This window comes from Rhinoderma darwinii, chromosome 4, assembly GCF_050947455.1.
Source record: "Rhinoderma darwinii isolate aRhiDar2 chromosome 4, aRhiDar2.hap1, whole genome shotgun sequence".
NCBI lineage: Eukaryota > Metazoa > Chordata > Amphibia > Anura > Rhinodermatidae > Rhinoderma > Rhinoderma darwinii.
In genome coordinates, this window is record NC_134690.1 from 338,019,602 (window position 1) to 338,033,365 (window position 13,764).

Consider the following 13,764-nt stretch of genomic DNA (forward strand, 5'->3'; position numbering starts at 1 on the left):
CTGAGCGCAAACATGGCAGACCTGGGGGCCTTCAATAGGCCCCCAGGTTGCCATGACAACCATTTGCGCCGATGGGCTGTCAGAAGGGGCCGCCCTTTTCTCTAACGGCTTAGACACTGCCATCATCTAAATTTTTAAACGGGAGATTTCGGTGTAATCTCTGATTCCACTCGTTGCATTAAGGTGTCGGCTTGTGACATACTGTACAGCCGACACCTGATGAGAATAGAGCACGCTCAACCTTTGATGTGACATGTCGCCTAGGGATTAAATATATTGTCATACTTGAAAAAAGTATTTGGCACATAAATTGGAGGTGAAAAATTCATGTTATTTATTTCTAAATACATTCAAATGGCAGCTGGCCACAAACTATAGCGTAAAGGGCAGCCATTTGAATGTAAGCACCATAACAAATATTACAACAGTCCCCAGCACGGCTCATTGCCTGATGAAGGTCAATGTGACCCAAACATCGCACCTAGCCACTGGCATCAAATAAGAAATAAAAAATAAATAACCAAAATTTTTCACCTCCAATTTGTGTGCCGAATACTTCCTTCATCTATCGGACATTGGGTTGGGCCCTATTCGTGCACCTACCTTATCTAGTGCTATCTGAACCTCTACACATGTACGCCATACTTGTTAATGCCCTTTGCGTTATTAACAGGTAGTCAGCCCCTCAAAGTTTTGAGATGAAATCACTACTCCACTAACCAGATGCATATTTTGGGTTGCAACTACTGTTCCAAACAGTCCCTCAAATTTTCCATGGGATTTAGGTCTAGTGATTTTGTGGCCCAGTGTTCGTAGTTTTCGTTTATGTTTGTGAGATTAATCACATCTAGATGGAAAACAAACCTGGGGTTGATCGAGTTCAAAAATGGGTTCACTGCAAACTGTAAATTGTTCACAGAATTATTATTTTTTTTTACCTGTTTTTCGTTTAATAGAATATAATAATTAATTAATCAGGGTATGTGATGGGGTTGCAGTCTCCAATGGATGGACTAATCCCTTGATGTTAACACAATCCTCCAGTGATCAATTTAAAACCCTCTTAGGATATGAACCTCAATGGTTAAATTCAAGTTTCTAATCTAGAATTAACGCTATTTTGTAGCTTATTTGACTCGTAGGCCACAGTCTTCCATCATTTCAGTAAGGGACACAGTAGGAGGAGACTTGAAAGCTTAATGTGAGTTGACAGGCTTGTAGAAACAGTGACTGTGACCGGGCTGCAGGTTCAGTGTATCTTTAACATGGCAAACAATGATAACAAATTCTTGTAAGTGAATTAGTAGGAAGGAGTGGACTCAAGCTTTTAAAGGAAAGGCTTCACAAAGGTGTTGTACATGAGGATCTAAGACCACTGGGACATTATTATTTTTCGCTGGAGGTTGTATATTGCTTTTCAGAGGTGCGTAATTTTTACTCCTACTCTAGCAGACACTGCAACCTTGAGATGTCATTGAGTCAGACTTTCTTAACGTTACTTGCAAGATATTAGTTCTGTGTTTCCCTACATGAAGATGATATAATTTTTCATGCTAACGTACTGAGTCTTAGTGCCTGATGGAATTAGAGATGACTCATGTGCTGTATCAAATTTGTGACTCATGTGGTGACACTTTGTTTTGAAAATGACAAGCTGCTCTTGCTACTTAATTGTGTCACATAATTGAACATGAGAGCTTAAGACGGCATCCTAAAATTGTTCTTTTCCCTTACATCACTGAAGGCTAGATTCATTTGATAATTAATAAAAACTAATCCTAATCTTATGAACTACTATCAGGCGAGCTGGAAGGGAGGATTTTTAGTTTGCTATTGAGTTTCAGTAAAACTATTAAATTGCTGAATTAATGCAGAATCCACAGTTAATTATGGATGCATAATATTCTGTGATTTCCTTTTTGGTTATATAAGCTCATTTGTAAATTGTAGAATACCCATAAGGCCTCATGCACACTTCCATCACCGTTTTCACGGCCGTTTCTCACGGATCCATGTGTCTGTTATGGTATCCGTGTGGTTTCCGAGTGTACTCCATGTCCGTTCTGTGTTTCCGTTTCAAACAGACGTTGTGCTTCCGTGTTTCCATTAAAAAAATGGAAGGTATTGAACTTCATTTGAACTTGTCACATGTCCCAGTCTGTGAAGTTTGGCACGCCCTGCCGTTGCTAGGGCAACGGATCCGTCAAAAACGGACGGCACACGGAAGCCGGTTTTTTTCACTGACCCATTGACTTCTATGGCCACGGAATCACTGACAAAAGTAGGACATGCTTTACTTTTGATGGAAATAGAACGGAAGTTTGCATGGGCCAATTTAAATTAATGGGTCAGGGTGCTATCAGTGAAAAAAACGGATAGCATCCTGAAGGAAAAAACTAAAGTGGACATGAATAAAATGTATTGTTTTCTGACAATACTGGCAAGACATAAATATTGAGATGCTTTGTCTTGGACAAACAAGCTCCCTATATTCCCATATTTAAACAAGCCCGGAAAATACATGTTTTATTGGGAAATACATTTTCAATAACCAGGTTACTTCATGTTTATTTTAGGCCTTATTCACACAAATTTGTTATAGGTCCGTGTGACGGCCGTTAAAACAAAAGCCGTCACACGGACCTATGTAATTCAATGTCGCCGTTCACATGGCCGTTAATTCAATTTCTATTTTTTCACTCTTCACGCATCCCTCAGTACTATAGACTCTAGTCTATGGGGATACGTAATATCGCATCCAGAAGCTCAGAGCATTGATGCACCTCTGACGTGAAAAACGCCAGTTTTTCACGTCCGAGATGCGCAGCCCCGTGAGAATAAGGCCTAAAACACATAGCGCCAGTAATTGAGGGCCATATACAGTGAAGGAAATAAGTATTTGATCCCTTGCGGATTTTGTAAGTTTGCCCACTGTCAAAGACATGAACAGTCTAGAATTTTTAGGCTAGGTTAATTTTACCAGTGAGAGATAGATTATATTAAAAAAAAAAAAGAAAATCACATTGTCAAAATTATATATATTTATTTGCATTGTGCACAGAGAAATAAGTATTTGATCCCTTTGGCAAACAAGACTTAATACTTGGTGGCAAAACCCTTGTTGGCAAGCACAGCAGTCAGACGTTTTTTGTAGTTAATGATGAGGTTTGCACACATGTTAGATGGAATTTTGGTCCACTCCTCTTTACAGATCATCTGTAAATCATTAAGATTTCGAGGCTGTCACTTGGCAACTCGGATCTTCAGCTCCCTCCATAAGTTTTCGATGGGATTAAGGTCTGGAGACTGGCTAGGCCACTCCATGACCTTAATGTGCTTCTTTTTGAGCCACTCCTTTGTTGCCTTGGCTGTATGTTTCGGGTCATTGTCGTGCTGGAAGACCCAGCCATGAGCCATTTTTAATGTCCTGGTGGAGGGAAGGAGGTTGTCACTCAGGATTTGACGGTACATGGCTCCATCCATTCTCCCATTGATGCGGTGAAGTAGTCCTGTGCCCTTAGCAGAGAAACACCCCCAAAACATAATGTTTCCACCTCCATGCTTGACAGTGGGGACGGTGTTCTTTGGGTCATAGGCAGCATTTCTCTTCCTCCAAACACGGCGAGTTGAGTTAATGCCAAAGAGCTAAATTTTAGTCTCATCTGACCACAGCACCTTCTCCCAATCACTCTCAGAATCATCCAGATGTTCATTTGCAAACTTCAGACGGGCCTGTACATGTGCCTTCTTGAGCAGGGGGACCTTGCGGGCACTGCAGGATTTTAATCCATTACGGCGTAAAGTGTTACCAATGGTTTTCTTGGTGACTGTGGTCCCAGCTGCCTTGAGATCATTAACAAGTTCCCCCCGTGTAGTTTTTGGCTGAGCTCTCACCTTCCTCAGGATCAAGGATACCCGACGAGGTGAGATTTTGCATGGAGCCCCAGATCGATGTCGATTGACAGTCATTTTGTATGTCTTCCATTTTCTTACTATTGCACCAACAGTTGTCTCCTTCTCACCCAGCGTCTTACTTATGGTTTTGTAGCCCATTCCAGCCTTGTGCAGGTCTATGATCTTGTCCCTGACATCCTTAGAAAGCTCTTTGGTCTTGCCCATGTTGTAGAGGTTAGAGTCAGACTGATTAATTGAGTCTGTGGACAGGAGTCTTTTATACAGGTGACCATTTAAGACAGCTGTCTTTAATGCAGGCACCAAGTTGATTTGGAGCGTGTAACTGGTCTGGAGGAGGCTGAACTCTTAATGGTTGGTAGGGGATCAAATACTTATTTCTCTGTGCACAATGCAAATAAATATATATCATTTTGACTATGTGATTTTCTTTATTTTTTTTTATATAATCTATCTCTCACTGGTAAAATTAACCTAGCCTAAAAATTCTAGACTGTTCATGACTTTGACAGTGGGCAAACTTACAAAATCAGCAAGGGATCAAATACTTATTTCCTCCACTGTATAGACGCATTTGACAAAGAAATTTGCTAATATACAGCCATATATTGTGCCCAGAGAATGCCATACTTTACACAGATAAATAGTGCTAATTTAGTGCTCACATAGTGCCTACAATGCCACTGTTTGCCTCATTGTCAAACACTGTGGAACGTGTCAATATTATATAAATGGTTGTTGCTTAAAAAAATATATTTCTTTTTTGTGCCAACAGGTTAACTCTTCACTTCATGAAAACATAACAGGTAAATAAATTCTATATTTCCAATTTTTGTTTTAGTTTTGTTGTGGTGTTTGTGCTGAATACACATTTTTATTATAATTTGTTTTAAAGAGTTAATCCCACCTTAGATATTTATGGCCTATCCAAAGGATTGGCCATAAATGTCTGATAGATTCAGGTCCCAGCTCTTGGACCCATATCTATATAGAGAGCAGAGATCACCCAACCCCTGTCCCATCTGGTAAATGGGCCTCCAGGAGTCGAATTAATTGGAGATGTGGCCCATTGATACTTTTGGGAGTTCCGGATACCGATTAGGTGACTGTCAGGGGTGGCAGATGACCCCCGTTCTTCAGATAGGTGCTGTTATCAGAGCTGGGACCTGCATCTATAACACAATTATAGCATATCCTGTGGATATGTCATAAATCTCTACAGTGGGAATTAAGTTTTGTGTTAGGCTACATTCACAGTATGTATAAACATTGTAGCAAAACTGTTCAAGAAATTGCAGTAAGGGTCATTGAGGACCGTTATAAGTGCAGTTCTGTCAAGAGTGATGCACAAAATACTTAGATTATGGCGCCAACAAGATGCTTGAAAAAGCCATCACGGCTAATGTTGCTTGGGAAATCCTGAATGATATGAATATGGAATATCACAGCCTGTTCCGTACATATCAAGAAGCAGTACACTGAGTCCAAGGGGCTGTGATCAGAGTCTAGTTGAATGATATTCTGCCGTTCAGTAGAGTTGGGGGCACTTTTTTTTCAAAAGTTATAGGGGATCCCATACTGTACTGCCAATAGCTGTTCAGTGAAAACTAAAATGTTATAGAATAGTGCAGATGAATGTAAATAGCGATATCCAATTAATTGATATAAAACTTTGCAGTTGTATACAGTCAAATTAACAAATAAAATAGCACTTATAGTGTTACTACAAGTAAGGCTCAGTTCACACTGCCATTGTGTTCAATTCCGTTGGGGTTCCCATGTTTTTGACGGAAAGAATAGTGTAGTCTGCTTATTGTCAATTTGCCTTGCTCAGGAACAATAACACAGCACGGGATACAGGAAACAGGCAGCATGGCACAGGAACAACGGGAACAGGGCAAACACTAAGTGACCATTTGCAAAGACTAACATGGAAACACTAACAACGCTCAGGCAATGAGCAAAGGGGCAGGCCCTTCTTATAGTCCAAGGTGATCATGGGCTAATTGATGATGATTGCCATGTGCGCACTCTACGGGACACAGCAGACTGGACCGGACCGGAAGTGAGCGTCTCCTGGGGAAGGGATGCGGGCCAGCGCTCACAGATCCATGGCTGCGGCCGCCGGGGGGTGAGTAATCCTGGCGGTCTGCGGCCATGGACACGACAGTATCCCCCCTCTTACGCTCCCTCTTCTTGGGGCCAGAGCGAGAGAGGAACTTCTTAATGAGGACAGGGGCATTGAGGTTCTCTTCTGGCTTCCAGGACCTCTCCTCTGGACCAAACTCCTTTCAATACACCAAATAAAAAGTTCTTCCTCCTACTTTTTTGAAGTCCAGGATATCCTTAACCTCAAATACATCAGACAAACCACTGGGAGCAGCTGCAGAGCTAGGCATTTTTGTGTGGCGGTTGAGGACCACAGGCTTCAGGAGGGACTCATGAAAGAATTTGGGGATTCTGAGGGTAGGAGGCTGCCGAAGCTTGTAGGAGACAGGAGACCTGGCAGCAAACTTGTACGAAGGTACCTTTAGATGGCCTTTCGCTTCATGCGGTCGACCACCAGCAGAATAGAGGACCGGGTTCGCTGCCAGATCTGTAGAAAGTCCCTGAATGCAGAGTCAGCTGCAGGCACCTGGGATGTAGCTTAAACAGGAAGAAGAATTTGTGGATGTTGGCCATAGACAATGAAGAACGGTGTAGAAGCAGTGGACTCACTTGTGTGGTTGTTGTATGAGAACTCGGCCAAAGGAAGAAGCTGTAGCCAGTCATTATGATGCATGGAGATGAAGTGTTGTAGATAATTCTCCATGATTTGGTTAATCCTCTCTACTTGACCATTGGACTGTGGATGGTAGGCTGAGGAAAATTCAAACTTCACATCTGGGAGTTTACAGAGGGCTCTCCAGAATCTTGAGGTAAACTGAACCCCCCGATCAGACAAGATATGAAGAGGCAAGCCATGCAAGCGAAAGATGTGTTGTATGAAGAGGTTAGCCAGTCGAGAAGCAGAAGGTAGGCCAGTCCGCAGAACAAAATGAGCCATTTTCGAGAACCAATCCACCACCACCCAGACCATATTGCATCCAGCAGAGGAAGGGAGGTCTGTGACAAAGTCCATTGCTATATGCTGCCAGGGAGCATTGGGCACAGGCAGAGGTTGGAGCAGACCAGCAGGCTTGGAGTGAGCAACCTTGTCGGCAGTGCACACAGTGCAGGACGAGACAAAGTCCTCAGTATCTTTGGGCAGCGTGGGCAACTAGAAATGACAGGCAATCAGATCTCGTGTTTTACGAGCACCCGCATGCCTAGCCAGTTTGGAGCTGTGCCCCCAACAAAGAATTCTCCTGTCTGCCAGGCGAACAAAAGGGATGTCTCTAACTTGCAGAGGGTTTACAGAAATAATACAGGACGGGTCAATGATACTTTACTGTGTCCTCTGTCTCGAATGACCTGGACAAGGCATTGGCCCGTACATTTTTGTCAGCAGGACGGTAGCGGAGCACAAACTGGAACTGGGCAAAGAACAGCAACCACCTGGCTTGACGGGGGTTCAGCCTTTGGGCCGAGTGGAGATAGGTGATGTTCTTGTGGTCGGTATATATCAGGATGGGGTGAGCTGCACCCTCTAGTAGATGTCTCCACTCCTCCAGAGCCAATTTGATGTCCAGCAACTCCCAATCCCCAAAAGAGTAATTGCGCTCTGTGGGAGAAAAAAGTATAGAATAATAGAATAATAGCCACATACCACTGCCTTCCCTTTGGAACCTCTCTTGAACAGAAGTGCACCTGCACCAACAGAGGAGGCGTCCACCTCCAACGAAAACAGTCAAAATATATCAGGATGATTAAGGGTTGAGTCTGACGTGAAGGCACTCTTAAGGCTATTAAGTGCAGATTCTGCCTCTGGAGTCCACACCTTGGCGTTCATACCTTTTTTGGTGAGGGTACAGATGGGAGATGTCAGTGTAGAGAAGTTTGGGGTAAACTGCCGGTAGAAGTTGTCGAATCCCAAAAAACACTGTATGGATCTCAAGCCTTGAGGACGTGGCCATTCCAGGACGGACTTTACCTTCTCAGGATCCATCTTGAGGCCTTGATCCGAGATGATGTTGCCCAGGAAGGGTAGAGAATTCTTCTCAAACACACACTTCTCCAGCTTGGCATACAGGCGATTCTCCCTTAATCGCAGCAGAACTTGATGGACATGTCTCCGATGAGTTGTCGGGATGGAGAAAAAAATCAAAATGTCATCAAGATAGACCACAACACAGACATTGAGGAGATCTCGGAAGATGTCATTGACAAACTTTTGGAAGACCACGGGAGCAATACACAGACCAAAAGACATTACCAGGTATTCATATTTTTAGTACCTCGTGATATTACCATGTTTCTGGTTTTCATTTACAGAGGTATTCTATATTGTGGTACACCAAGTATATACACCTTGCAGTTGCAAAATAATGCACAAATTCAGTACCTTGTGATATTATCATGTTTTTGAATTTCATGTACATATGCATTCCTTATTGTAGTACACCAAATATATATCTCGTAGATGCAAAATAATGCACATATTACGATCTTGGTGATTACAATAACGACTACATATATTTATTTTAACAAAAAAATTTTTACCAATGTTTTTATGTTAATAGTTTTCTTTTTTCCAAGCTTTGTATCAATTATATAAATAATTGTTATCCAGTCCATTCTATCTATATTTCCCTTTCTAGGGAAAAACATTTAATATATTCCCTCTTTCTGACTTTTTTCTGTTTCCTCTACATATAGGATTTTTTTATTGTACACATTGCTATGTGCGTCTCTTGGTGCGTTTTTACTGTATCTTCGACGGGTATTATTTGAAAAGACTGTTCAACCTGTGGCTTCCCCAAAAAATTATTTCTTATTATATATATATATAATAACATTACATCTGGTTTTATTTCTCTACGTGCATAGTTTCTTGCACAGCTATGTAAATGGCACGTTTCTAAATATTTGTATATATAATTCTTTCCTTGCGTTCTATTCACCCAGGATCAACTTGGATCCCCAAGGGTTATTTTTCCTTATGCATAGTTAATTGCCACAGGTGCTACATAGAATTATACCGCCCCAATCATGGATCTAGAGTATAAACCAGAGGCTCACACTGCAAATGAATATTAGCCATGAATAAGAACACTGTCAGTGTTTGAAATGCGTAGGCTTTGGCACTTACCATTTTGAAACCACCTCGTTACTGCGTCTCTACATATTTTATCCATTTCTTTATGACAATAAAAGTGGGAAACAAACAGCGCTGGATCAAACCTTCTTTTTCTTCATTCATAGTGCCCGTCTCAGGTGTTGAATGCCGTCTTTCATTCGTCACCCCTGCGGATCCGGATCAAGTTGTAATCCCCACGCTGATCTAGTTTAGAGAAAATTTTGGCTCCACGTATGCGGTCAAATATTTCATAAATTAGTGGCAACGGATATTTGTTCTTGACCGTGATTTGATTGAGGGTAGTCGATGCAAGGCTGAAGAGATCTGTCTCTCTTCTTGACAAAGAAGGCCCCGGCCGGGGAGGTGGACTTTTGTACGAAACTCCACTCCAGATTCCCCTTGATATATACCAACATAGAGTCTCTGGCAAGGAGAGAGGATATACCCGTCCATGATGGGGGGACGCATTAGGAACTAGGGATGCACGGTGCATCGAAACTTCGATACTGTTTCGATACTGTGCATCCCTAAACGGTTCGATACCGCTATTTCCTGTATTTCAATACTGAGCAGCGCAGCTGCACAGCTCAGTGTAGTAATACATGAATATATGAGAGCGCGGCTGCGGCTGTGTAAATCAGCCACAGCCCCGCTCCTGAGTCCTGACAAGTGCGCACTGTCAGGATGATGCGATGCGGCCGGCGCTGCACTAATGAGCGGCGGCACTGAAGACAGAACATGGCGGGCGCTCTACAAAACACCCCCATGTTCTGTCTCCAGTGCCTGAACTGCCGCTCATTAGTGCAGCGCCGGCCGCATCACCTCATGCTGACCGCGCACGCATTTCCTGTCAGGAGCGGGGCAATGGCTGTATTACACAGCCGCAGCCCCGCTGGTGGAGATCATAGAAACCACTCATCTCCGTCGCTATTCTCCTGAATGCTGCGATCACAGCGGACTGCAGCATTCAGGAGAAAATGAGAAGGGGGGGATGCCCCTGGATCGCGTCACAGGGAATTCCTGTGACGCGATCGAGGGCCATACCATATATGGGCAGACAGCCCAGGGTCTATTGACGGACCCCAGGGCTGTCTTACCATATATCCTGTTTTTAGGACATAGCCAAGTATGTCCTAACAACTGCCTGTGTGCTATGCGTCCACAGGCTAATGTACTGGCACATATCTGATATGTCAGTACATTAAAGTTTAAAAACAAAGTATTAAATTTAAATAAAAATACACATACAGCTTTTTTACAATAAACATTAAAATAAGTCTCAATACATAAAATATACACATTCAGTAATGGCGCGCACAACAATTTTTTTGCATCATTTATGATGTGTACGCTGTAAAAAAATGAAATAAACACTGCTTTCTATCACTTATTATTGTGGGGCACGAGGTGCGATGAATTTAACCCCATCATGTACCTCACACATTAACCCATTATGACTGAGAAACATGATGGGATTAATTACTATTAATGTGAGGCGCATTCAAAATTCATCACACGTCGCGCCTCACATCAGAAAACGGAAGACATTTTTTTATTTTATTACTGTTGGCAAAGCATCAAAATTGGTATAGAAATCGCAATACTAAACGAAGTATCGGTATCGAAGTCCAAATTCTGGTATCGTGACATCCCTATTAGGAACCAGTTAAATAGGGCAGTCATAAACCCGGTGTGCGGGCAGCGTCTCAGCCTCCTTGCTGAAGACATTTGCAAACTGAGAGTAATGAGGAGGCAATCCTGCCAACGACTGAGGCAGAGGATGCTGAGCCGGATGGATCTGCAACAGACAGCGATTTAGACACTTGAAACCCCATTGGAGAACCTCTCCAGTCCAGGACTTGGGCATGTAGTCGAAGCAAAGGCAGACCCAGCAGCACAGGGTTGACAGCTTTGGGCATGACAAGAAATTAAATTAGCTCTGAATGAAGGGCTCCAACTTGGAGCTTCAGCGGTTTGGTCTCAGATACAATTGGATCGGGTAGAGGCAGTCCATTCATTGAGGCAACAGCCAAAGACATCTCCAGAGGGACTGTGGGCAACTGGAGAAGATCCACTAGGTCCTTTTGGATGAAGCTAGCTGCGGATCCAGAGTCCATATAAGCAGATACCCGGTGCGTCTTTTCGCTGGTCACTATAGTCACGAGGATGGATAGTCTTGAAGAGAGTTTTTTCTTCACCGCTGCATTGCCTAGGGCTGTCTCTCCAACCAGTCCTTTGCATTTGGAGTTCTTTGGCTTCTGAGGGCACAAACGCACAACATGGCCTCCGAGGCCGCAATACAGACAAAATTCCCGAAGTGTGTCTGTGTCGTTTCTCCTGGATGGATAATTTGAGCCGGTCCACCTGCATAGGCTTGCCTGGTGGAACAACTGGTGAGGGCAACAAGGTTTGCTGGAAAGTAGGAGGCAGCCTAGGAAGTCTTCTCTCCTGACGAACCTCTTGGGATCGCTTCCGGATCCTCGTGTCAATCTGGGTGGCGAGAAGAATGAGGTCATCCAGGGTCGGTGGCAGATCACGAGTGGCAAGCTCGTCTTTAATCTCCAAACAGTCCCTGCCAGAATGTAGCCACCAAAGCCTCATTGTTCCAGAAGACCTCTGCCGCCATGATGCGAAACTGAATGGCATGCTCGTACATGGAGGTATCTCCCTGGTGAAGGGTCAGCAGAGATGCAGCATCAGATGAGACTCGCCCAGATTCCTCAAATACAGAGCAGAAAGTCCGTAGGAAACACTGGAAGTCACGGGTCTCTGGTCCCTGACGTTCCCAGATAGGATTCGCCCATGCTAGGGCCTTAAGTAAGGAGCGAGATGATGAAAGTGATCCTTGCGCCATCAGACGGTAAAGCTTCGGCAAGTAGGCTGAAGTGGATTTGGCACTGGTTAAGAAATCTCCTGCAGGTCCTTGCGTCTCCGTCGTAGCGAGGTGGTAGTGGCAGCAAGAATCGGCAGTCCGCACAGGTACAGACAGGAAATGTAGCAGGAGGAACAGCCAGAGCAAGAGGAACGGATACTGAGATGACTGCTGCTTTTGCATCTAGCCGATGTGTAATGGTGTTCACCACCTGGAGAAGTTAGTCCTGTCATAATTGGCAGACTAGCATATCCACCTGCATGGCTTGTGATGTCGTCACAGTCTTGAGTTGACCAGCGGGGTCCATGGCCTGAGCGTACTGTCACGGTCTGTAGGTATGTGGACCCACTAGGCCGCACTGCCGTAGCGGGGAGGCAGCTGGCCAAACAACAGAGCACCAAGCAAGACAAAGTCCAGCACAAGGGTACCTGAATAGTCCAAACAGGGGCAGAGGCTTTAGCACAGATGACAGCAGGTTGCACCAGACGTGGCGGATGACAGCAGGTGCAGTAGGATGCGCCAGACATGGCGGACGACAGCAGGTGCAGCAGGACACGACTCCAATCACTTACAGGCTCAGGAACAATAACACAGAATGGGATACAGGAAACAGGCAGCAGGGCAAGGAAACAACGGGAACAGGGAAAACACTAAGGGACCATTAACATGGAAATATTAACAACACTCAGGCAATGAGCAAAGGGGCAGGGCCCTTCTTATAGTTCAGGGTGATCATGGGCTAATTCATAATGAATCCGATGTGCGCGCGCTGGCCCTTTAAGGCCAGGCACGAGCGTGAGTGCGCACCCTACGGGACACAGCAGACCGGAGCAGAAGTGTGCGCTGGCGTCTCCTGGGGAGGAGATGCGGGCCAGCACTTACAGATCCATGGCTGCGGCCGCCGGGGGTTGAGTAATCCCGACGGTCTGCTGCATGGACGCTACATACTGTATATTGGACAAATTTTTTCAATAAAACAGTACAAACAAAGACCCAAAAGTAAGAAATGCTACACAAGAGGACATTGCAGATAATGGCAGAACATGAAACAGTAGTTAATAAGCAAAAGTCTATACTTCACCATAGAGGAAAAACCACTGCAGTTAACGTACCTAAAATATTGTTGGAGACCGTTTAGAAACATCAATCATACCTGTCATGGCTCTGTTAACAATGGAAGCCATTATGGTAGTGTGAACAGAGCCTAACAGTATCACTATGTATTACTATGCTCTTACTATATACAGTTAGGTCCAGAATTATTTGGACAGTGGCACAAGTTTTGGCATGTTAGCTGTTTACCAAAACATATTGAATATACAGTTATATAATCAATATGTGCTTAAAGTGCATCTCAGCTTTAATTTCAGGGTATTCACATCTTAATTTAAGGAGGGGTTTAGGAATTACAGCTCTTTAATATGTAGGACCAAGGGTAATTGGACAATTATCTCAAAAGCTATTTAATGGGCTGCATGGGCTATTCCCTCGTTAATCCATCATCAATTACGCATTTGCATTTGGAAGCTGTTGCTGTGAACCCATAACATGAGGTCAAAGGAGCTCTCAATGCAAGTGAAACAGACCAAAAAAATGAAGAAATCACAAATGTTAGGAGTGGCCAAATCAACAGTTTGGTACATTTTTGAAAAAAAAGAGCACACTGGTGATCTCGTGAACTCCAAAAGGTCTGAACATCCACAGAAGACAACAGTGGTGAATGGTCGCAGAATCCTTTCCATGGTGAAGAAAAACCCTTTCA

The 13,764-nt window shown here is 43.8% G+C and overlaps 1 protein-coding gene across 3 annotated transcripts in view; it reads left to right on the forward strand.

Annotated features, from left to right (window-relative positions):
* The window catches only part of ADGB (androglobin), a 235,963-nt gene that overhangs the window by 130,784 nt on the left and 91,415 nt on the right, over nucleotides 1-13,764 (forward strand). For all 3 annotated transcript variants that reach the window (XR_012883227.1, XM_075862862.1, XM_075862863.1), the window contains exon 14: nucleotides 4,688-4,718. Coding sequence is in view for 2 of the 3 variants with exons in the window: in XM_075862862.1 (XP_075718977.1) it covers nucleotides 4,688-4,718 (31 nt within the window). In the remaining variant the exon portion in view is untranslated. The remainder of the gene's footprint in view (nucleotides 1-4,687; nucleotides 4,719-13,764) is intronic.